This window comes from Myotis lucifugus, unplaced genomic scaffold (genome assembly GCF_000147115.1).
Source record: "Myotis lucifugus unplaced genomic scaffold, Myoluc2.0 scaffold_397, whole genome shotgun sequence".
In the NCBI taxonomy this organism is placed as follows: domain Eukaryota; kingdom Metazoa; phylum Chordata; class Mammalia; order Chiroptera; family Vespertilionidae; genus Myotis; species Myotis lucifugus.
In genome coordinates this window covers 277,510-298,869 of record NW_005871445.1, presented here as the reverse complement: position 1 = coordinate 298,869, position 21,360 = coordinate 277,510, and the positions used below count along the sequence as shown (strand labels likewise).

General features: G+C 55.9%; 3 protein-coding genes across 5 annotated transcripts; 1 reads left to right on the top strand and 2 right to left on the bottom strand.

Annotated features, from left to right (window-relative positions):
* Nucleotides 1-80: 80 nt before the first annotated feature.
* On the bottom strand, nt 81-2,239 carry PTRH1 (peptidyl-tRNA hydrolase 1 homolog). The gene is made up of 6 exons (XM_014467440.2): nt 2,235-2,239; nt 1,672-1,882; nt 1,101-1,320; nt 773-872; nt 606-651; nt 81-507 (listed from the first exon to the last, which is right to left on the bottom strand). The coding sequence occupies exons 1-6, from the start codon at nt 2,237-2,239 to the stop codon at nt 325-327; spliced, it is 765 nt and encodes a 254-aa protein (XP_014322926.2). The 3' UTR covers nt 81-324.
* On the top strand, nt 1,968-15,988 carry TTC16 (tetratricopeptide repeat domain 16). The gene is made up of 14 exons (XM_014467474.2): nt 1,968-2,255; nt 3,233-3,378; nt 3,681-3,771; nt 3,901-4,044; nt 5,090-5,190; nt 5,750-5,879; nt 7,876-8,090; nt 8,699-8,943; nt 9,202-9,343; nt 10,925-11,090; nt 11,624-11,766; nt 11,923-12,091; nt 13,949-14,015; nt 15,011-15,988. Exons 1-14 carry the CDS (start codon nt 2,238-2,240, stop codon nt 15,895-15,897), a joined length of 2,664 nt encoding a protein of 887 aa, XP_014322960.1. The 5' UTR covers nt 1,968-2,237; the 3' UTR covers nt 15,898-15,988.
* On the bottom strand, nt 15,982-20,260 carry TOR2A (torsin family 2 member A). 3 transcript variants are annotated; one of them, XM_006102090.3, is made up of 5 exons: nt 20,027-20,260; nt 19,207-19,472; nt 17,782-17,957; nt 16,992-17,119; nt 15,982-16,747 (listed from the first exon to the last, which is right to left on the bottom strand). In XM_006102090.3, the coding sequence occupies exons 1-5, from the start codon at nt 20,184-20,186 to the stop codon at nt 16,503-16,505; spliced, it is 975 nt and encodes a 324-aa protein (XP_006102152.1). In that variant the 5' UTR covers nt 20,187-20,260; the 3' UTR covers nt 15,982-16,502. The 3 variants fall into 3 exon arrangements, 2 of the variants coding, with proteins under 2 accessions (XP_006102152.1, XP_006102154.1); XM_006102092.3 differs by lacking the exon at nt 19,207-19,472; XR_002826119.1 differs by lacking the exons at nt 15,982-16,747; nt 19,207-19,472 and having other exon boundaries at nt 20,027-20,243.
* Nucleotides 20,261-21,360: the final 1,100 nt, after the last annotated feature.

Genomic DNA, 21,360 nt, shown 5'->3' with positions numbered 1-21,360 from the left:
GAGGGTAGGAACCCCCGGAGGAAGTTTCAGCTTCCGAGCAGGCATCTTTAATCTTACAGATCCAAACCTTGGAGTCTTCAAAAAAGATAAAAAAGTTTAGTCTTCCTGAAGTTTCCCTGTTTTCCAAGTAAGACACAGAGAGACGACCAACCCTCATCCCCAAAATGGACCAATCCAGCCACAGTCCCTTTTAATCCCAGGAGCCTGGAGTAGTCCAGAGAAGAGTTCTATAAAAAGTGGCTACCACAGGTTGGCGTGGCACCTCTGTGGACGTGGCTGGGTATCTGGGCATGGCAGGTGAGCAGGCCGCTGTGGCCACTGGTGTCAGGTGCCTGACAAGGGCCCCTGGCTCCGCTCACGGATGTGGTCCAGGAGCAGGTCTGTGGCCCGCTCCAGCACTGGAAGCAGCAGTTCCTGCTCCGATGGGGAGAAGCAGCCCAGCACGTGTGCCTGCACGGCGTCCGGGTGCGTCGGGCGCCCGATGCCCACTCGCAGCCGTGGCATTGCCTGTGGAGGAGCGGAGGGGCCCGGGCAGCTTTGGTGAGGAGTGCTGGGCCCCATGCCGAACCACCCGACCCAGAGCAGCACCAAGGGGGCGGACTCACGTTGGAGTTGAGGCAGCAAATGCAGGAACGAACTCCATTATGGCCCCTTCGAGGGATAGGAGAGGGGCAGTCAGTGCTTCCCTGGGTCAGCCCCCTTCCCTCTCCCAACTCAGCTGGGGTCAGCACCCCCACCCCACTCCAAATGGGAGGCCAACTTCCTGTCCCACCTGGCGCTTCCGCCCAGCTTCAGAGCCAGCTTCCCCAGGGGCTTGTCCAGGTCGTCGTGCACCAGGTAGACCTCCTCGGCAGTCAGGCCCAACAGCTCCGCTTGGCACAGGGAAACGGTGGCCCCGTTACCGCTGATCTGCCCGGGGGCGTTTCCCACCTCCCACCTCCCACCTCCCGTGAGAGGCCACAGTTTAAAGAAACGGAGGCTCCCACAGTCCCCAGAGGCCAGGCGGCAACTGGAACTCGGAGGGGAACCGTGGCCGCAGCCCCGAGTCCCCTCTGGCCCCTCCGCCCTCCAGGCCGGCTCCCTCGGTGCCCTCCACTCACCGGCCCGGGCCACGCTGCGCCCGTTGGCATTCATGAGCCGCCGCGGCCGAAGCAGGACCAGCTGGGCATCCCCGAGCGCGGCCAGGGCGAGGTCGGCGGCGCAGCGGCGGTCGCGGGCCCAGCTCTCCGCCACGCCCAGCCGCCGCGCCAGCTGCCCCAGCACCGCCAGCCCCACGCTGTGCCGCGTGCCGGGCAGCCTGGGGTTCCCCAGGCCGGCCACCTGCGGGCGGCACCAGAGACACTGAGGCCGACAGCTCCCGACACCCTCCATCTCACAGTGCCCCCTGGAACCCGAAGCAGGAGGGTAACGCCAAGCAGGAGCGGAGTGGGGACGGGGCGCGAACGGGGGGCCCGGAGACCCCGGAGCCTCCAGAAGGCTGGGCGAGCCGGACCGGCAGGGCGCGAGGCGCCGGGCGGAGTTCCTGGGAGTTTGGAGCCCGTCGGAGTATCGGACCCATTTCTAGATTTAAAACAACTGAGGCAAAGAATCCGGGGACTTTGTCGGGGAGACAGCGGCAAAACTGGAGCTCGGTCCCGGGAGCCCCACGTCGCCCCCCCTAACTCCACTCACCAGCCACCGCTTCCCCGGGGGCCGGGGTTCCAGAACGCACCCGCTCATGGTCCGACTCGGCAGCAGCCCCGCCCGGCAGAGGCCCGGCGGCGGGCGGCGCGCTTCCCACCCCGAAACAGCCCCGCCCCTGACGTCACCACCCCGCGGCCAATCGTGGTCGCCATCTGCCGCCAGCGTCCAATCCAGGGCGGGCCACGGGGTCGCCACGCTCCTGAGGGGCGGAAGTGGCGGGGCAGTGGCCGCTCGGGGCGCCCCGGCGCCTCCCGCGGGCCGGCGTCACCGCGTCCGGCTGGGGGCGTGGTGGGCCTCGCGGAGCCCTTGCTTGGCCTCCGGATCGGAGAAGGGAGCTTCGTTCTGCCCCCGCTGTGGTCCCGCCTCGCGGTCGTCTCAGCCTCCCCCGCTAATAAAAGTTTGTTGCTCTTTTTCTGGCTCAAACCGCCCTTGGAATCTGGAGGCGTGGCCAGAGGGCGGAGCCTGTGGGCGTCGTGGAGCTGGTGCCTAGCAACGTCGAGGGAGGGCATAGAGGGAGCCAGCTCAGTTCCACAGGTCACCCAGGGCGGGACCTCATGACCGACTCCAAGCAGGTGCGGGAGAAGGCTACCGCCAGGGCAGAGGGTCGGGAGAGAAATGACCAAGGCTGAGTTCGCAGGAAAGAGGACGGGGGAGGCAGGATCAGTTGTGCAGGTCAAGAAAGTGCCAGGTCGCAGTGCGGGGAACAGGAGTTGGGACGTGTGGCCGGTGGGAAGGTCCGAGGGGTGGCCGATGCTGGCGTCCTGGCCGCGATGGCATGGGCCCGGAGGAGAGGGCGAGAGAAGAGGAGGGAACTAAGAGGTCGTGAGGAAGTGGGACAGACAGGACTTGAGGACTGATGATGGGACATAGGTCTCTGGCTTCAGAGAAGGTGGACTTCCCGAGGCGGCAGAGCTAGAGCAGAAGTCAGGTGCAGTGCTCAGTTGGTCCTGCTGGGCACGAGGATCACACAGGATATGCAAGGAGCTGCAGGCCGGCGGGGGGTGGGGGGGTGGGGCCTGAGCTGGAGGCATTAGAGTTTTGGGTGTGGCTGGAGGTGAGTGCTGAGGGGTACCAGGAGGAGAGCTGAGGACAGTGTGAGTATGAGAATCCTAAACCCTGGCCTTGACCACAGGAAAGGGAGAGGCAGGACTGGAGAGAGAGGTTATGGTTCTCAACCTTCTGGCCCTTTAAATACAGTTCTTCATGTTGTGACCCAACCATAAAATTATTTTCGTTGCTACTTCATAACTGTAATGTTGCTACTGTTGTGAATCGTAATGTAAATATCTGATATGCAGGATGGTCTTAGGCGACCCCTGTGAAAGGCTCGTTCAACCACCAAAGGGGTCGCGACCCACAGGTTGAGAACCTCTGGGTTAGAACATCCCTCAGAGGAATGGGGCTGGGGTGCCACCAGACCTCAGGCTGTGCCTCCTACCAGGCCTCATTCCCACCTCTCCTCCTTCCTGTAAAATACCTGATAAGCCTGTATAAGTGGAGTGGGGGTCATCTGCGAGGCCTGCTCCAGCTTGCTGTCCATTGGTTCTAGGATTCGCCAGAGCCAAAGCCATGGGCGACTCCACTCCCAAAGGAGACCATAAAGCGCATCTTCGGGACCAGCCAGGCGTTCCGAGGCTTTGATGAAATAAAACCAACACTCTCTGAAATAACAGTTCCTCTCAAAGTCAGGGAGTAGTGAGTGACTATCTTGTCCCAAGGTCCCTGGTTTCTATTCTGCACAGTAATTGACATGCTGTGCAGCTTTGGGCCAGTTACTCTCCCTCCCTGGGCTCCAGTGAACTCAACTGTGTAATAGGGCTCATCTGCCTCAGTGAGTCAAAGGCTGCTACTGGCCTGGATGAGCTCCAGGAATCTCTGTCTACTCTTCTGTTCTCTCCACCCAAGTGCCTCCCACCCACTTGCACAGTCCCAGCTGTATGCCCTTGGGCTAGTCCAAGTCAGGGCCACCTCTCTGCCTGTGCCCCTTGCCCCCACAGCTACCACCGAGGCCACTGGTGCTTGGAGCGAGAAGACTGGGAAACAGCTGTGGTGTTCTTCTCCCGTGCCATCCACCTGGACCCCCAGCTGGTGAGGGGGAGGGTTTGGGGGGACCCACCCAGTCTGTAGCACACACTTCCCCCTCACTGTCATGCCTTCCAGGTCCCTGGTCTCAGGGCCACCAAGTCCCTGCTGGTAACTCAGTCCCCTCTCCCTCAGGTCGAGTTCTACGCCTTAAGAGCCGAAGCCTACATCCAGCTCTGCGACTACTCCTCGGCTGTCCAGAACCTGCGGAGGGCCCACTCCTTCCAGCCGGAGAACACCCAGTTCCTGAAGCGCCTCACCTTGGTGCTTTACCTGCAGGTGCTGGGGCCGCCCAGGCCCACGCCAGGCGCACACCTCACACCCAGGCCCCTGGGCCTCCCCCCAGCTCTGGGGGCTCTCCTTGTTCCTGGGACTAGTTCTGACTTCCCGGGGAGTTCCTTGGCCCTGTGTCTGTTCCCCACCTGCTGCCCCTCTCATGACCTCTCCCACCTCCCAAGTGGGCTTACCACTAGGGCTGGTCAAGTTTAGTAACGTCGTCCAATAGAACTTTCTGCAATAATGACAATGACCTGCTCGGCACTGTACAATCTGGTAGCCATTGGCCACGGGGAACTGTTGAGCCCTCGACTTGTGGCAATTGTGACTGAGAAACTAGTTTTTAAGTTGTGTTTCTTTTAAATTAAATTCATATAGCCACATGAAGCTGGTGGCTATAGTACTGGACAGTACAGACGTAGAATCTAGAAACTCTAAGCACTTAAAAGGGAATACCAGCCCCATTTGCATTTAAAAAAAAAACACACCAATATTAAACCATAAATACCAACAAAGTCTTATTTTTTTCCATTTTGACAACTTCAATATCTTTTAAGTACTTATTCAATTCTTGAAACAGCTGGGATATCCAAACCACATACTTAATCTGTCTGTTAGGGTCCCGAGTCTAGTACTAACACTTCCTGTGCCACCTTGGGGAAGTCACTTCACCTCTCTGAGCCTCCGTTCTTTCATCTGAAAGGGGGATGCTAGTACCAGTGAGACTGTAAGTTCAGGTTCTTAACACAGGGCCCGGCACCTGGAGCCCTGGGCCAGGCTGGAGCCTGCTACTGTTGGCTCTGCTGTTCTGGCTCACCTCCCATGCTTTCTCTGTGTCTCTTTGTTCCTGTGTCTCTGTAGTGCTGGCTCTCTCCCTAGCTCTGTATCTCTTTCCATCTCTGTGTCTCTGACTCTTAAAGGCTCTCCAGATCTAGAGCTCTGAGCCTCTCTCTTCTCTCTTCTCTCCCACCCCAACGTTGCCCACCCCTCTCATGAGTGCTGCTGGGCTGGGGATGCACGCAGCAGGGACTGTCCCTCGCGTCCTCAGGGCCAGTGCCTGTTTGAACAGTGTGCTTTTGCGGATGCCCTGAATGTCTTCTCGCAAGCCTTCGAGCTCCAGCCCAAGAAACCCAGCTTCCGTTACCGATGGTGAGTGGCCCATTTGTGTCCTTGCCAGCCCTGGTTCTCCAGTAGCCCCTTCCTGGGCCTCTAGCACAGCGATTTTCAGCCGGTGTGCCGCAAGAATCTTTAAAACATGCAATACCTGAGTATTTAGTCAGGAGCACTGACCTCTTTTCCCTTAGGTTGTCAAATTTAAAAAATGACAACAGCCAACACAAAAATAGCCTTCCAGCCTGGCTGGCATGGCTCAGTGGTTGAGTGTCAACCTATGAACCAGGAGGTCACGGTTGGATTCCAGGTCAGGGCACATGCCTGGGTTGCAGGCTTCATCCCCAGTATGGGGTGTGCAGGAGGCAGCCAATCAATAATTCTCTCTCCTCATTGATGTTTCTATCTCCCTCTCCCTTCCTCTCTGAAATAAAAAACAAAAATATATTAAAAATAAAATAATAGCCTTCCAGTGAGAACAAATCAAAATATATTCGGTGTGCTGCAGAGTTTTGGTCATTAGTTTATGTGTGCCATGAGCTGGAAAGGGTTGAAAATCGCTTCTCTGGTAGACAGCACCTCTGCCCTTTGTCCTCAGCATGGCCTGTCTCCTGGCCCTCAGACGATATCAGGACTGCCTCTCACTTGTCACCAAGGAGGTGGAGTATGGCACAACCAACGCTGACATCTACATCCTCCGAGCCAGGCTCTATAACTCCATGGGGAAGGTAAAGTAGGGAGGGTGGGGAGGGGGTGGCCCTTCCCCCAGCACATCCCAAGATTATAGGAGGCTGCCAGCAGCCAGCAGCCACATCCCCTCCGTGCAGAGAGGATACTGTCCTCTCTGGGCAGATGCCCAGTCAAGTACTGTACATTGTTACTAAGCCCTGGCTCCGTGCCAGGCCTGGATTGGCCCCCGGAAACCACAAGATAAGAGACTTATGCCATCACTGCCATCACAGAACTCACAGCCCAGAGAGACATCCCTAAGCAGATAATTAGGTGAAGAATGACTTCGTGAGTCTATGAAACCATCAGAGATCCACTAGATAAAGAGGCCCTTCCTCCTTCCTTCCTTCCTTTCCTTATTTGTCTCAGTAAACATTTTCTAAGCACCCCAGCTGCTGCACTCCACAGGCTGGGCATGGGGACAGACAGTACAGGGGACAACTTAGGGGCCAGGGAGATGAGTCACAAGGGAGGAGGGGAATTTAGGTATGTGAGGGTATCAGGCAGGGCCTTGTGAACTCAGGACGACCTTGACTTCTTTTGGGGGACAATAGGAACCTCAAAAGGGTGTTCCCTGGGGCAGTGGGCTTTAGAAAGATCCTTCTGGCTGCCAGAGGGAGTGTGGGCTGCAGGGGGCAAGTCTGGAGACCAGGGGCCTGGAGAAGAGGCTAGGTGCCATCCAGCAGAAGAGAAGGGGGCCAGGGGAAGGATGGGCAAGTAGGCAGCAGTTCCACCATCCTTGGAAGTCAGGACCAGAGACTGGGGGAGTGCAAGAGGGAAGGAAGGATCCAGAACAATGGCGGGTGTTCTGGCTTGGCCTGGTGCCTGGGAGCTGGGACACTCAGGAGGGGAAGGAATCGGGGTGGGTGGGGCATCCGGGGGTGGGAATGTGAGCCTCCCTGTACTGAGGCTTCTGTGATCAACAGTGAGTCAGTGGGAGAGTCTCCTTCAAAGGTGGGAGACTAGTAATTATTGATAATGATTGTTGACTGTTGGGATTTTAGCCGCTCCCACCACTTTAGCCTCACAATGCACATGCTAAGCACTTCACTCATTTTTATCTTCTTTAAAAATTGATTTGAGAGAGAGAGAGAGATTTGTTGTTCCACTTATTTGTGTATTCATTGGTTGTTTCTTGTATGTGCCCTGACTGGGGATCAAACCCACAAGCTTGGCATATCGGGACTATGCTCTAACCAACTGAGCTACCCCGCCAGTACCTACTCATGTTTATCTTAAAGGCTCACAATAACTGTTTCAGTAGATGCAACCCCCTTGTCCTCTTTTTACCGGTGAAGATACAGGCCCAGAGGGGCTGGGTGACTTGCTCAGGGTCACACAGCCAGTTCTCAGGAGCTATGCCCTTGAACCCAAGTCGGCCTACTTGGAAGTCCTTCCCATCTTTCCCTTCTCAACTTCCTGGTGTCCACTGTTTGCTCTGCTCACCCTTCCACCAATTACCTATAGGACATGGGGTGCTTGCCAAGACTGTGTTGACTGACTGACAGACATGCTCATCCGGTAGAAGGTATTTGCCTGGGAATGTTTTCTGCTCATGCCCAGGCCTGAATCTGTTCTTGGCCAGAGTTATGTTGGGCTTAAAGGTCAAGGGAGCCAGGGAGGAAAGGATAAGAAGGCACAAGAGTCACAATCAGGAGGCCACACCCTCCTCCCACCTCAAGTGAGTTTCACAGAAGTCCTCCAAGGAGGCTGTCCTCCAAATCCCCTTCCATGGCAGAAACCAGCAAGGGCGACCCTCGCTCACCTGAGGTCACATCTGGAGGGGCCAGTAGGGATGAGATTTTCCCACAAGGTTCCCTGCCTCCTTCAAGAGGCGGAACAGATAGAACAGCAAAGCGGGGGCACTGAGGATGGGTGGCATGGTGCCAGCCTACCCTGAGAAAGGCCCCTATAGCCAGGAGGTCGGCCTCCCCCCACTGGACAGGGTAAAGCTCAGCTTGGCTGTGCCCCTGATGCTACCCCTGGCCCCTGCAGCCCCACCTCTGCTATCAAGACCTGCACAGCGCCTTGGTATTGGATCCCAAGCACACACAGGCAAAGGTGCTGCTCAAGATGATGGTAGAGAAGTCCCAGAAGTCATTCCGAGATGCCAGGATCCTAGCCGTGCAGGGCAAGCTGCAGCATGCAGTGCAGTGTGTGAACAGTGCCATCGACAACAACCCTCTGGACCCCAGCTTCTTCCTCTTCAGGTACTGGGTGGGGAGGTGCCAGGATAAGGTCCAGCTGTGTGGTCCCAGGAGAGCTCTTGAATCGATGTAGGCCTCAGTTCCCCATCTAACTGATACTAACCTTTCCCTACTCCCCATTGGGATCAAGGCAGCATGGGAGGTGGTCTCCGCAGGCAGCAGCCTCAGTTAAGCAGGGATCCTGGACCCCCAGGCCTGCGGAGCAGGTCATGCTGGGAGAATCAGCCTGGCTCAGTGGACAAGGCTTGGGTGTGAATCTGACCCCAACAAGGACTCACCACAGGATTCAGGACCATTTAACTTCCTTGAGCCCCGGTCTTCCCACATGAGCAGTGGAGGTGAAACACCTGTGCATGTACAGCCTTAGCATAGAGGCTGGCGTGCCCTTGGCTCCCAAAAAGAGAGAGGGAAGCTGCTTTTGAGAAAAAAATGACTAGTGACTAGCAGGTTACCTGAGTAGCAATCCATGACCCACAGGCCAAACCTCCTGAGGGCTGGGGGAGCTGCCAGCACCACCACCACGGGTCAGAAGGCCCGGAGCAGCAGCGGCTTGCCCAGCCACAGGCACCCCGTCAGCGCCCTGCTCTGGCCCTCATGTCCCTTCCCCACAGGGGCACCATGTACCGCCGGCTCCGGGATTTTGATGCGGCGGTGGAGGACTTCCTGAAGGCGCTGGACATGATGAGCGAGCACCAGGAGGACATGGTGCGGCAGGCGCAGCGCCAGCTCCTGCTGGCCTACAACGACTTCGCCCTGCACTGCTACATGCAGGGCGCCTACCAGGAGGGCGTGCTGCTGCTCAACAAGGTCCTCAAGGACGAGCAGGGCGAGAAAGGCCTCTACATCAACCGCGGCGGTGAGGGGGCAGCGGGTGGGCGCCTGAGGCCCCCCAGGGAGGGAGGGAGGAAGAAGGGAAAGAGGAAACGGTTAAGAGTCTCAGTGTCCCACGGACACACGTGGGGAAACATTGCCTTCAAGAAACTGGCTACAGCCTACGGCCTACTCAGAAATCAGGCCGCTGGAGAGGTGGACCAGCCCCCAGTTTCAGGCCCCGCCCTCTGGGGGGTGGAGAAGGCTGAGCTAGGCTCCTGGACCCGGGGGTGGGGGGCCCCAGATTGCTTCTTCCAGTTGGGCTACCTGAACTTTGCTGAGGCGGACTACCAGGAGGCGCTGACGCTGAGCCCGTCGGACGAGGGCGCCAACCTGCGCATGAGCCTGCTGCAGGAGAAGATGGGCTGCTGCGAGCACAAGAGCAAGTGCGCCGGGGCTGGGGGCGGGGCTGCGGCGGGGCCAGGGGCAGGAAGCCACCAGCTGGGATCCTCGGGTCAAAAAGTTCTCCCAGTCATGTCCCCTAAATATAGGTTTTAATGTCCAAGTTTTTGCAAAAAATCCTTCACTGTTTTCTAAATATTATGGTAATTGTGCTTTTTATAAAAAACTTAAGGGTTTGATGATAACTCAGAACATGGAAGTTCCTTATAATATCTACCTCCCAGTGCCTCCCCACCCCCATAAGTTTGGTCAAGATTCCTCCAGATTGTTTCCTATGCATGCATTAACAGTTATTATCATTTTACAGAAGTGTTTTCATGCTAAATTGTGCTTTTTTACTTCCCATGGCATTACTATGGGACCATCTCATTCTCTTGCTCCTGCTTGCCTAGGGCTCCATTCTGTGGAGGAACCATAGAGGGCTGCCTTTTATTCATTTAGCTACTACACTGCTGCTGAACGTTTGGGCTGCTTTCAGTTTTTTTTACTATAAATAATGCAGTAATGAGCACCACACATATGTTTTCATGCACTCATACCAGGAACACTATAGTTAGATTGCTGGAAGTTAAATTGTTCGATAAAAGAGTGTGAAAATTTAGCATTTTAAATAATGTCCAAATGTTTTCCAAAAACAGTGAACTAATATAAACTTTTCTCCCAGGAAAAGAGTCTTGGTTTCCCAGACCTCCCTAGTGTGAGGTAGTAAGACTATTTTCAACTCTGCGAACCTAATAGGCAAAAAAACAACAAACTCTTTTGCACTTGATCTTGCATGTTTAAGTCGCTAGCGCAGTTGTGTAGCATCTTCTATATGTTTATTGGTTGTTATGGCCTGCCCAAATCTTTTGCCCATTTACCTACTAAATTGCTCATTTAAAAATTTTTTTGTTAAAGGGTTCTTTGTGCCAATAAATTAAATTTTAAAAAAAATTTAAAAAGAGTTTTTGTGTAGGTTAGGAAAATTAGCTTATCATCTGCCTTATGTAGCAAAATATATATGCTATTTATTGCTTTCCTTTGTGGTGGTCGTGGTGTGTGTGTGTGTGCGCGCGCGCGCTTAATTTATTGATTTGAGAGAGTAACATTGATTTGTTGTCCCACTCATTTATGCATTCATTGGTTGATTCTTGTATGTGCCCTGATCAGGGATTGAACCAGCAATCTTGACATAACAAGATGATGCGCTAACCAACTGAGCTACCCAGCCAGGACTTCTTTGTGGTGTTTTTGCTACTCAGTAACTTAGGATTTAATCACAGTCAAATTAATTTTTTTTTACTTTTAGCTGCTGGGTGTATGACATTCTTCCCTAATCTAAGATAAACTAAGAAAGGACTTCCCTAATCTAAGATAAAAAGAGTGTCTACTTATGTTGGGGTTGTATACTAGCATTTGAGTGTTGGGTCCATCAAGAGCGTAGCTGGTAGAAGGAGAGTGGTGGGGCAAGGTGGCGGGGAGCAGATACCAGCCTGGTTTTCCCCACACTCCTCCGTGGGGCCGGAAGCTGCTATTTCCCACCTAGGAGGCTTCGCTCACTGCAGCCTGTGGCTGCTATTTTGTAGACAATTCCAGAAGGCAGAGAGCCACTTCACACTGGCCATCCAGCACAATCCCCAGATGGCTCAGTACTACCTGCACCGCGCCAGAAGCCGGCAGTTCATACAGAACATTTTTGGGGCCCGCCAGGACGTTGCAACTGCCCTGATCCTCGACCCTAAGCAACCGAAGGTGGGTTCCTCCTGGTGGCCAGGAGGGCGTCTGCAGAGTCCATACTCCTGGCCTCCTAACGATACTCCCTGCCCTGAAAAGAAATGTGGTTTCCTAGCAACTAGTATAAGCTGCTAATGCCAGAGCATTTACTGTGTGCCAGGCACTGTTCCAACCTCTTCAGCTCGCATCACTCTAACCCTCTTCAGCCCCTAGGAGACAGGTAACGTTATCACCTGCCAACTTATAGACCAAGAGGGTAAGGCTCAGAGAAGCCAGTCCTCTTGTCCTAGGTCACACAGCTTAGAGCTTAGACCCTGATCTGTCTGGCTCCAGAGCCCACGGCTAGACGCACCCCGTCAGTGTTTCCTCTCTGAATAGTTCCTTTTTCATGGTCTCCTCGCAGTTCTGGGGCAAAACAGCCCTTTAAAGACAACAATTTGTAAATTCTCCCCTCTTCAGCCCTGCAAAGGGACTTTGCAAGGGCAGGGCAGCATCATACCACCGGCCCCTGCCCTGGCCCACATCTCGCTCTGGTCACCCCTTTCCTGCAGCTGCTCTCGCTGATAACCATCCTCTTCCCGGGCATGTCAATGGAGGAGGTGCTTGGCAGCCACGTGGGCCTCCTGGCCAAGATGCAGCTGAGTCGCGTGATAGAGAGCAGGAGGAAGGATAACATCTCTCAAGGCATCATGGGGTAAGCTCCTCGAGCAGGAGCCACAGGCCAGGAGTGGGAATGGTTGGGCTCAAGCCTCCTCTGGCCCTGGCTGCCTCCTCAAGCCATTGTCCAGTCCTGGGGATGGTGGGTGGGGCAGGGAGACTTACCCCGTGCTCTGGGGCCCTGGCTGGGCAGGAAGCTCTATAAGCAAGAACTGGAGCGCCAGAAGGCCCGGACCCTGCAGCTTTCGTGGAAGGAACAACAGGTTTTGCGGGAGACAAAACCTCAGAAGCTGGACTCCAAATCCCGGATCCCGCAGGAAGGGCCAGAACACCCAGAAGAGGCCATGGACGCTGAGAAGAAGGTGAGTAGGCCAACAAGCAGGACCTGGAGGCTTTGAGGTCTGGTGAAGTGCACGCAGGCCTGGCTCTGCCCCACTCAGCTGTGTCACTTGGGCTGGGGACTTGCTGCTGTGAGATGCGGATGGTACCAGTAAGGGGACCCCCGGAGCGAGTGCACAGGGGGACATGGGCCCCTCACGGAGAGGCCTCCTCAAACCTTGCCCACACTCACCTTCATGCATGCTGATGTGTGCACTGGCCACTCATGCCAGAGTTTTCTTAATTCTCCAATTCCTTTCTAAAAACTTGAACTGAGCCTGGCTGGCATGGCTCGGTGGTTGAGTGTTGAACCAGGAAGTCATGGTTCGATTCCTGGTCAGGGCACATGCCTGCATTGCAGGCTCGATCCCCAGTGTGGGGCATGCAGGAGGCAGCCGATCAATGATTCTTTCTCATCATTGATGTTTCTATCTCTCTCCCTTTCCCTTCCTCTCTGAAATATATATATTAAACTTGTATTGAGTGTAACATAGACAAGTGTTCAAATCATAAAGGAACTGTTTGATGAATTTTCACAAACTGAATGCACCCATGGCATCATTACCCAGATCAAGAAAGAACACTCCCAGCTCCCCAGAAGTCACCAGGAGCCCCCTTCAAGGCCCCTCCCTCAGCCCAGCCCACCCCACGAGGCTGTCCCAATCGCTCACCACTCACACGGAAGATGAGCCTGGTGTTCAGGGACAGATCCGTGCGCCCTCCGGTCTCTGCTCCCTTCACTAAACCGCACTGGTGAGAGGCACCGGGCTGATGCTCACTCTCACTGCCATGGCGAATCCCATCTACCCCACAATGTACCTACCCACCCACGGCTGTTGGACAGCACGTCAATGGTGTCCCCAGGAAACCTCACACAGGGGAAGTAAATGGGCTCCCTGAGTCCCTCCCATAAATGGAAAAGGCCAGCTCGCCCTTCTTCCAGGTCCCATTAGCATACAAAATACAAAACTTTGGTCCCTGTGCCCCTGGAGTCACTGTGGGCTCCCTCCCTCGGAGCTGTGAGCTGGCGCCTGTACGTTAGTGCTGTTCGTGCTCCGTACCCCTGCCCAGCCCCCCTGGCCGCAGCTTCTCTCAGCTGATGCCCTGGGCAGGCTGCTTAGGTGCTCAGAGCCTGTTTCCTGGTCGATGAAATGGTATTAGTGGTAGTTTCCTCCCAGGTCTGTGGGGAGGAGGAAGTGGGATACGACATGCAGAGTAGGGCGAAGCTCCTCAGTTCCTCACTGGCCACTGCCCAGGGTACAGCACTTGGCTGTTTACAGAAGCCTGTGCCATACTTGAACTAATTTACATGTTGCAGATGGGGAAACTGAGGCCCATGCAACCTCTTTTTTTGTTGTTGTTGTTAATCCTCACCTGAGGATATTTTTTTGCATTGATTTTTAGAGAGTGGGAGGGAAGGGGAGAGACAGAGAGAGAGAAACATCAATGTGAGAAACACATCAATTGGTTGCCTCCCGCACATGCCCCGAGGGTCTGGGATGGAGCCTGGAACCTAGGTACATGCCCTTGACTGGAATTGAACCCAAGACCCTTTAGTCCACGGACTGACACTCTAACCACTGAGCAAAACCAGCCAGGGCCCATGCAGCCTCTTGAACACTGCCTTGCTCACAGCAGCATGCCTCTCTAGGCTGGCCACTCCCCCTCCTGTCCAATCTTAGCCTCTGCATGTCCCTACCCAGCCCTAACCTGGGACCTCTGAGCAGCTCCAAGCTTAAGGGGACAGTCACCGAAGGCCCCAATGCCTGCTGGCCTTCCGGAGCTCAGCCGCTGGCCAGGGCGTCCTGCGGCCCCACTGCCTAGCCCGTCTCTTGCCCTAGGAGAAGCCGGAGCAGTCCCTGTCCGACAGCTACCCCGACCAGACCTCGTCCGTCTCCATGTTGGGCTGTAAGTCCCTGGTGTCCCTTCCAGTCCTGAGTGAGCCAGAGCAGCAGAGTGAGCAAAGGTCCGGGTCAGAGACTCCCTGGCCTGGGTGAGAACGCGGGCTCTGCTGCCTACAGCTGTGCGGCTACAGCAGGAGTATAACCCCAACTTTGCAGGGGGCATGCTGAGCCCTCGGGGAGGCGATGCCCGCACAGGCCTGGGAGCGGCCTTCACTATGGGCACTTCACAGTTGCTGCCTGCTCCAGCCCCACGCCCCCTCAGGCCCTTTCTCTCTCTGCCCTCTTGCCTCTCCCTAAAATAAGCTCCCATGTGCATGTCCAAAGGGCTTCCACCCCCGATTTGCCGAGCACCAGCATGGAAGGGACAAGATTCAAATACCCAGAAATGCCACTCCTAACAGAGTCCTGAGGGCAGGTGTGAGCAGTCCGGGGTCGGGATAGAAATAGCGGCGGCCAGCCCTGTCCTTCCATTTAGTGCAGTTCAACAAGCCATCGAGTCCCAGGGCTGGGCTTTGCCACACACTGGTCACAGGCATGAATAGCCCAGTCCCCGCCCCGGGAGCCCTTGGTCCTGAAGGGAAGAAGGCGCGCAGCTAGACGGATAACCAGGACAGTGTAGATGTGCACTGGAGGGCTGTGGGTGCACTTTGCCGCCTTTGGGGGACCAGTGGGGACTTCCAGGACCGGAAGGAGGGGTAGGGGAGGGTGGGGCAGGGCGAACTACAGGCTGTTGGTTGTGGCTGGAACGCAGAGGACAAGGAGCAGCCAGCACCATGGAAGCCAGAGATAGGCAAGTAGGACCCTCAGTATCTCCCCCTTATCTTACAGCCCTGGCCCACCTTCAAAGCGCAGGTTGCTGAGGAGGGCTGAGCTGGCAGGCCTTGCCCTTGGCCATGCAAGGCCTCTGGGATACAGGCAAGGGGGAGGCCTAAGAGCCTCCTTTTCCTGGAACTGCCTAGGAAGGCGGCCTGATGGGTGCTCTTGGCATGCTCTTCCCAGTCAGGACCCTGTCTGTCTCCGAGACAGAGACGTCCACTACCTGTCAGGAATACAGGAGCACCTCGGCCACCCCTGTGCCCCTCACCTCTGATTCCTCACTGCTGAGGACACAATCCTCAGACCTGGGAAACGACAGGGAAGACTCAAGCCTGAACCTCAGCCCCACAGACAGGGGCCAGAGCCAGCTGTTCAGGAAGACCGAGGTCACGAGGAGCCAGAGCCAGAAGCCAAGCAAGACGGAGGCCACCCAGGGCCCAAGGCAAAGGCCCACCAAGACCGAGGCCACCCAGGGCCCAAGGCAAAAGCCCAGCAAGACCGAGGCCACCCAGGGCCCAAGGCAAAAGCCCAGCAAGACCGAGGCCACCCAGGGCCCAAGGCAAAAGCCCAGCAAGACCGAGGCCACCCAGGGCCCAAGGCAAAGGCCCACCAAGACCGAGGCCACCCAGGGCCCAAGGCAAAAGCCCAGCAAGACCGAGGCCACCCAGGGCCCAAGGCAAAAGCCCAGCAAGACCGAGGCCACCCAGGGCCCAAGGCAAAGGCCCACCAAGACCGAGGCCACCCAGGGCCCAAGGCAAAAGCCCAGCAAGACCGAGGCCACTCAGGGCCCAAGGCAGAGGCTCAGAAAGACCAAGGTGGTTCACAGGCGGAGCCCCATCAAGGCTGAGGCCACCCGGGGCCGGACCCGGGGACTGATCCGAAGTTCCAGCAAGACCAAGAGTGACGATGACTCAAGCTGGAGCCCCAGCAACACGGAGGACGCCCAGGGCGAGAGCCAGTGGCTCGTCATGGCCAAGGTGCTCGAGAACTGGAACCAGAGCCCAAGCCCAGAATCCAGCAAGACTGATGTCATCCAGGACCAGGGCCTTGGCAGTGTCACTGCTCCCTGAAGGGGCCACCGAGCCCCTCACTTCTTGCTGGAGATGGGAGATACCCTACCACGTTGGCATTCAGCAATTAACCTCAGCCAACACTGCTCTGGTCCCATGGCTAAGTTTATTGTATTTGTTCTCTTCTTTTACAAAATTAAAAACATTAAAAACCAGGCCCAAGTGGCAGCTTGAGTCCCTTCATCCTTGGGGACTGAGAAGTCTCAGCCTGGCTTACAATACTGGGACAGGGTGTGGGATATGGTAGCAGGGCAAGGGGCTAAGGGGAAAAGGCTGAGGAGGGAGGGAGCAGCCAGGAGCCACAGTCCCTGAGTTACAATTCACATTTAAGAAGGCTCAGGCTGCAGGGTGAGGTCAAGACTCATTGAGGTTCTGGGGTGACCAGCACTTTCCCCCGGGGCAGGAAGCAAAGGCCACGATGTCCTCAGACCAGCTAAGAGGCCCCCTGACCCTCTGTCTCATGGCCTAGCCAACACTTCTCCTCATCTTCAATTTGTGCTCTAGGTCCCACTCTCCAGGAGGTCAGGACAAGGGTCCCTCTGGCAAAGGCCCCAGGGCTTTCCTGCATGGCCTGGCCAGGTGGGGAGGACAAGGATGCCAGAGAATCAGAGGAAGAAGGCAATTCGGGAAGCCACAGTCTTGCAGCCATTGGAGGAAAAGAGCTGCTCGTCCTCAGGGAAGAAGACGGTGCTGTCCAGCACAGCCTGGATAACCTCGTCCCTTGGCTCCAGGCCCAGCTGGGCCAGCTCGTTGAGCACGCAGTGCCGCACATGGTGCCGCTGGAGCGGTAGGAAGGGCACCAGGGCATCCAGGAGATGCTCTTCCATGATGCCCGAGCGCCAGAAGCCGTCTGCCGGAAGGGATGATAGGGAAAAGCAGCTGAGCTTCACAGAGCTGGGTTTCTACCCCACAAAGGCCAGTGTAGGTACACTGTTCTCAGCCACCTTCCGGGCGAAGGGCTCAGGCAGGTTCTGGGACAGCCAGGAGCACAGAGCCTGGGCTGGGAAGTCCTGGGTCAGTGGGCAGAGCATCAGATCCCAGCCCGATGGACCTGGGTGTGACGCCATCCCAGGGTGGGGCTCCTGAGCACTCACGGTGGGGGTTGTCCAGCACCGCCTGGGCAATGACTGGCTCGAGCTCCTGCAGGCAGATCTCCTCGCGGTCCCGGCGGCTGCGCCATGCCTCCAGTACCACCTGGTTGATCTGCTCACCACCAGTGTTGCTAAAACCAGGGGGACCCGGGCCGAGACTCAGACAGTGGATTTGGCCCTGCTTCCCACATGCCACCTAACACAACCGGAGCCTGGGGGCCCAGCTCAGTGCCAGCAGGAGCCAAACCCACCAACACATTCCACAGGAACCACTTCCCCTTTCCAGAGCGAGTCCACAACCATGACCCCTAGAAATTCACCTGTAAATGCCATGCACTTTACAGTTTACAAAACACTTTTAAGTCCCGTAAGCTGACTTCCCCTCACCCAGCTTCTAGGACAGTGGGGCATTCATTTGGCCCTGCTGTTCAGAGAGGAGATGGGAGCTCAGAGAGGTGAAGTAATTTCCCTGAGGAAACATAGCAAGGACTCTTGGAGGTGATACTAGAACCCCAGTCTGTTTCTCCCGGGCCCGTGTCCTCCTGGCCACAAAAGAGGGAAAACTCTTGAGCTAGCAGCAGGGCTTCCACAAAGAAATGAGGACCAGAAAGCCTGAGCCTAGAATGGGCTTCGAGACTGTCAAAGGGGAAGCCAGCCACCTTGAATGACACCATCAGGAGGGTGAGGGGCTTTGGGAAAGTTTGATGGGGCCCTGGGGGACGGTATTCTGCTGGGGGACCACAGACCAAGGATAGCTGAGGCCTCTAAGTATCCCCGTCACAGCGGCACCCACCTGATGAAGATGAAGATGGCTTTGCGATAGTTGGTCCCATACACAACCCAGGAGGAGCCCAGGAAAGGTTGTAGGACCTCCATCAGGCCTGGGGTCAGCTTGTCCATCTCATCAAAGAGGAAGAGGGAGCGGCCACAAACCGTGAGGTTCCCCTGGACCCAGCTCTTCAGGTCCTTCTGCAGGAGAGAGGCAGGAGTTTGAGGGGGACTGGAGACACTCCCCCAGCCCCAGACTTCTTCCCAAGCAAGAATTAATCCCCTTCCCTGGAAGACATGGGCTCACAGCGAGCACCATCCCTTCATGGGACTGATGGCAAAACTGTGGCCCTGAGAGGGGCAGATACTTGTCCAAGTTCAAACACAGGTGAGCAGGAGAACAGGGACTCAAACCCAGGCCCGGCACCTGCCTTCAGGGCTCCTTCCCTGACACCTGCTGCTTTCTATAAAAGGGGAAGGCTCCTTCCTGCCCCGTGAACTTTCTCAGCAGTTTCATTTTATGTTTTGTTGGGTGTTTTTTTTTTTCTTTTCTTATTTTTAAATATATTTTTATTGATTTCAGAGAGGAAGGAAGAGGGAGAGAGAGATAGAAACATCCATGATGAGAGGGAATCATGGGTTGCTGCCTCCTGCAAGTCCCCCACTGGGAATCGAGCCCGAAACCCCGGCATGTGCCCTTGACCGGAATAGAACCTGGGACCTTTCAGTTCGCAGGCCCACGCTCTATCCACTGAGCCAAACCGGCTAGGGCAATGTTTTGTTGGTTTTTTAAAATTGATTTTAGAGAGAGAGGAAGGGAGAGGGAAAGAGAGAGAGAAACATTGATTGGCTGCCTCCTGCACGACCCCTACTGGGGATCAAACCGCATAAGGCGTGTGCCATGTCAGGGAATTTAACCAGTGACTTTTTGGTGCAAGGGAGGAGTTCAACCAACTAAGCCACACCAGACAGGGCTCCCGGCAGTTGTGATAGTTAGTTCAGCCTGGAAAGTGCCTTGCCATCAACAACAACAACAACAGTAGTAGTAAAAATAATAATAATAGTAGCAATAACAGCTTGCAGTTACTAAGTACTTACTCGGAGCCTCAAGTTGGGGCTAAGTGCTTTTCAGAGAGAAGATAATGCAGACTGGCAAAGGTAAGTGCTCAATAATTAATACCTGTAATTCTATAATCTCATGTTCTTCAGAACAACCCTGGCAAGTAGACACCATTAATGCCTCACCCCCAAGAATTAAAGCGAGAACTCCCTGCCAGGTAGAATGGCATCGTCCCGAGCTCTGTTCGGGGTGGGTCCTGAGGGCTGGCTCCCACCGACTGTGTGGCCTACAGCAAGTGAACCCCCCTCTCTGGGCGTAGGGCTCCCTCCCTCCCTAGGGCATGGCATCCCTGATGCAGGGGGATGATGGTCCGGGATGCAACCAGCCTACCTTGTAGCGCTCCATGTGGCTGGGATGGGGGAAGTGGATGACAGGGGAAAAGTGGTGCACATAGGGGCTGCGGAGGCCACCCCGGAAGAGGTAGTGCGCCAGCAGGGAGCTGACATAGGACTTGCCAGTGCCTGTCCAGCCGTGCAGGGAGAGGACCAGCGGCTTAGTGGGGGCCGGGTCCTGCACGAAGGCCTTCAGCGCCTTCACCACCAGCGCCTTGGCCAGGTGCTGGCCTGCCAGGTGCTGGGCCAGGTCACACTCCAGACCTAGGGCCACAAGAAGGACAGCGTCAGAGTTGAGGACACGCTCCCGCCGGAAGAGGTTCAAGGGGGAAGTGATGTCTGGAACCGGGTCTAGAGATCCCTATGGCCCAGGACGCTTTCACAAGGGATGGCCCGCTGCAGGAGTCACCCTCCGGCCTAATTCAGCTTGGCAGCGCCCCCTCCAGGCCTCCCTCTGAATTGCGTTCAGCCCTAAGTGGGTGCCAGCCGTCAACAGGGTCTCTGCCCCAGACCCCTCTGCCTATTCCCAAGGTCAGCCTCTCCCTTGGCGGCCATTCCCCTGGGGAGGCCTAGCCCTGCCCCGCGGCCCCGCTGTCAAAGGCCTCTCTCCATCCTGGCAGGGCTCTGCCTGGACCCAGACAAGCATCCCCTAACCTTGGCCCCAGGTCCCGAACCCCAGGCTCTCCACACAGGACCCACTTCCGGCCCGGCCGTCCAGGAGTCTGGGGTCCTTCCGCCCCTCGGTTCCACCCTCAGGTCCAGTCCCGGAGTCCGTGGGGTCTCCGGTCGGCCCGCCCCTCCACTCTTCCGCTCCTCACCCTGGAAGTCGGGCTGGAAGTCACATTCGCAGAAGGTGCCGAAGCTGCAGCGCAATGAAGTCAAGTCCCAGGCGGCGGCCGCGACCGAGACCGAAACCAGCCCGAGCAGCCCGAGGAGGCGCGAGCCCCACGGCCGGCGGCCACGCGTCTCAGCCGCCATCCGGGTGAGGCCCGAGCTAGGTCTGGGGCCGCCAACCGCCTCTCCCGAGAACTACAGCTCCCGGCGTGCATCGCTCCGCAGCAGCCACCTCCGTTGGCCTACAACTCCCGGCGCCCCTCTCGCCCCTCTCAAAGGCCCGCCCAGTCGTCCCGCTGCAGGACCGGAAGGTGGCCTCCAGGGGGAGCCCGCGAGCTGTCCAATTCGGGATGGAGGGCCGCGTTTCCATAACCATGGTAACTAGGGGACCATAGCAGTAGTTCCAAAAAAATAATAAGGAATTATGACCACAAGGGTAATGTAACAATTGTAGTGAAAACTTGTGTGGCACCTTACACCTTGTAAAGCGCCTTTTTCATGCTTTTTAAAAAATATGTTTTTATTGATTGCAGAAAGAAGGGGAGAGGGAGAGATAGAAACATCAACGATGAGAGAGAATTATTGATCAGCTGCCTCCTGCAAACCCCACACTGGGGATCCAGCCCACAACCTGGGAATCAAACTGTCACCTCTTGGTTCATAGGCCACTGAACCACTACAGCTGGGCCTTTCATGTTTAAGAATACTAATAGCTTTTGGTGAGCACCTACTGTGTGCCGTTAGTATTAGGTGCCTTATATATCCTATGTGATAACAGTACCTGTCATACAGAAAAATGGTGATATTTCAATGAGGTACAGGCACATAAAGTGTTTTGGATTAAAGTAATCAATAAATGATCATTGACAATCCATCATGCATAAAACATAGTGGTTCCTTACCTAGCAACTACTATGCGCTAACTGCTTCAACACCAATCCTAAGAGATTGATTCTGTTATCGTCCCCATTTTATTGAGGTAGAAATGGGAACCCGAGAGGTTAAGCCTGATGTCCATGGTTACTCAGCTAGTAAACAACAGAACTGAACCCAAGTCTGGCTGCCGCCAAAGACCTAATGCACTGTGTGACCCAGCCTCTCTGTCAAGGGATTCAGAACAGAAAGGACCCCATGTTTCACACTCAGTGAATGGGCTCCCCAGACTTCCATCCTGGCAGGGCTCTGCCTGGTCCACATGGTCTACCCTACCCCTCCCACCTATAGAATCAAGACAACCGTGTTCATGTCCCTTTTCAAAGATTATCTACCCCACTCCACACACACACACACACACACACACACACACACACACACACAC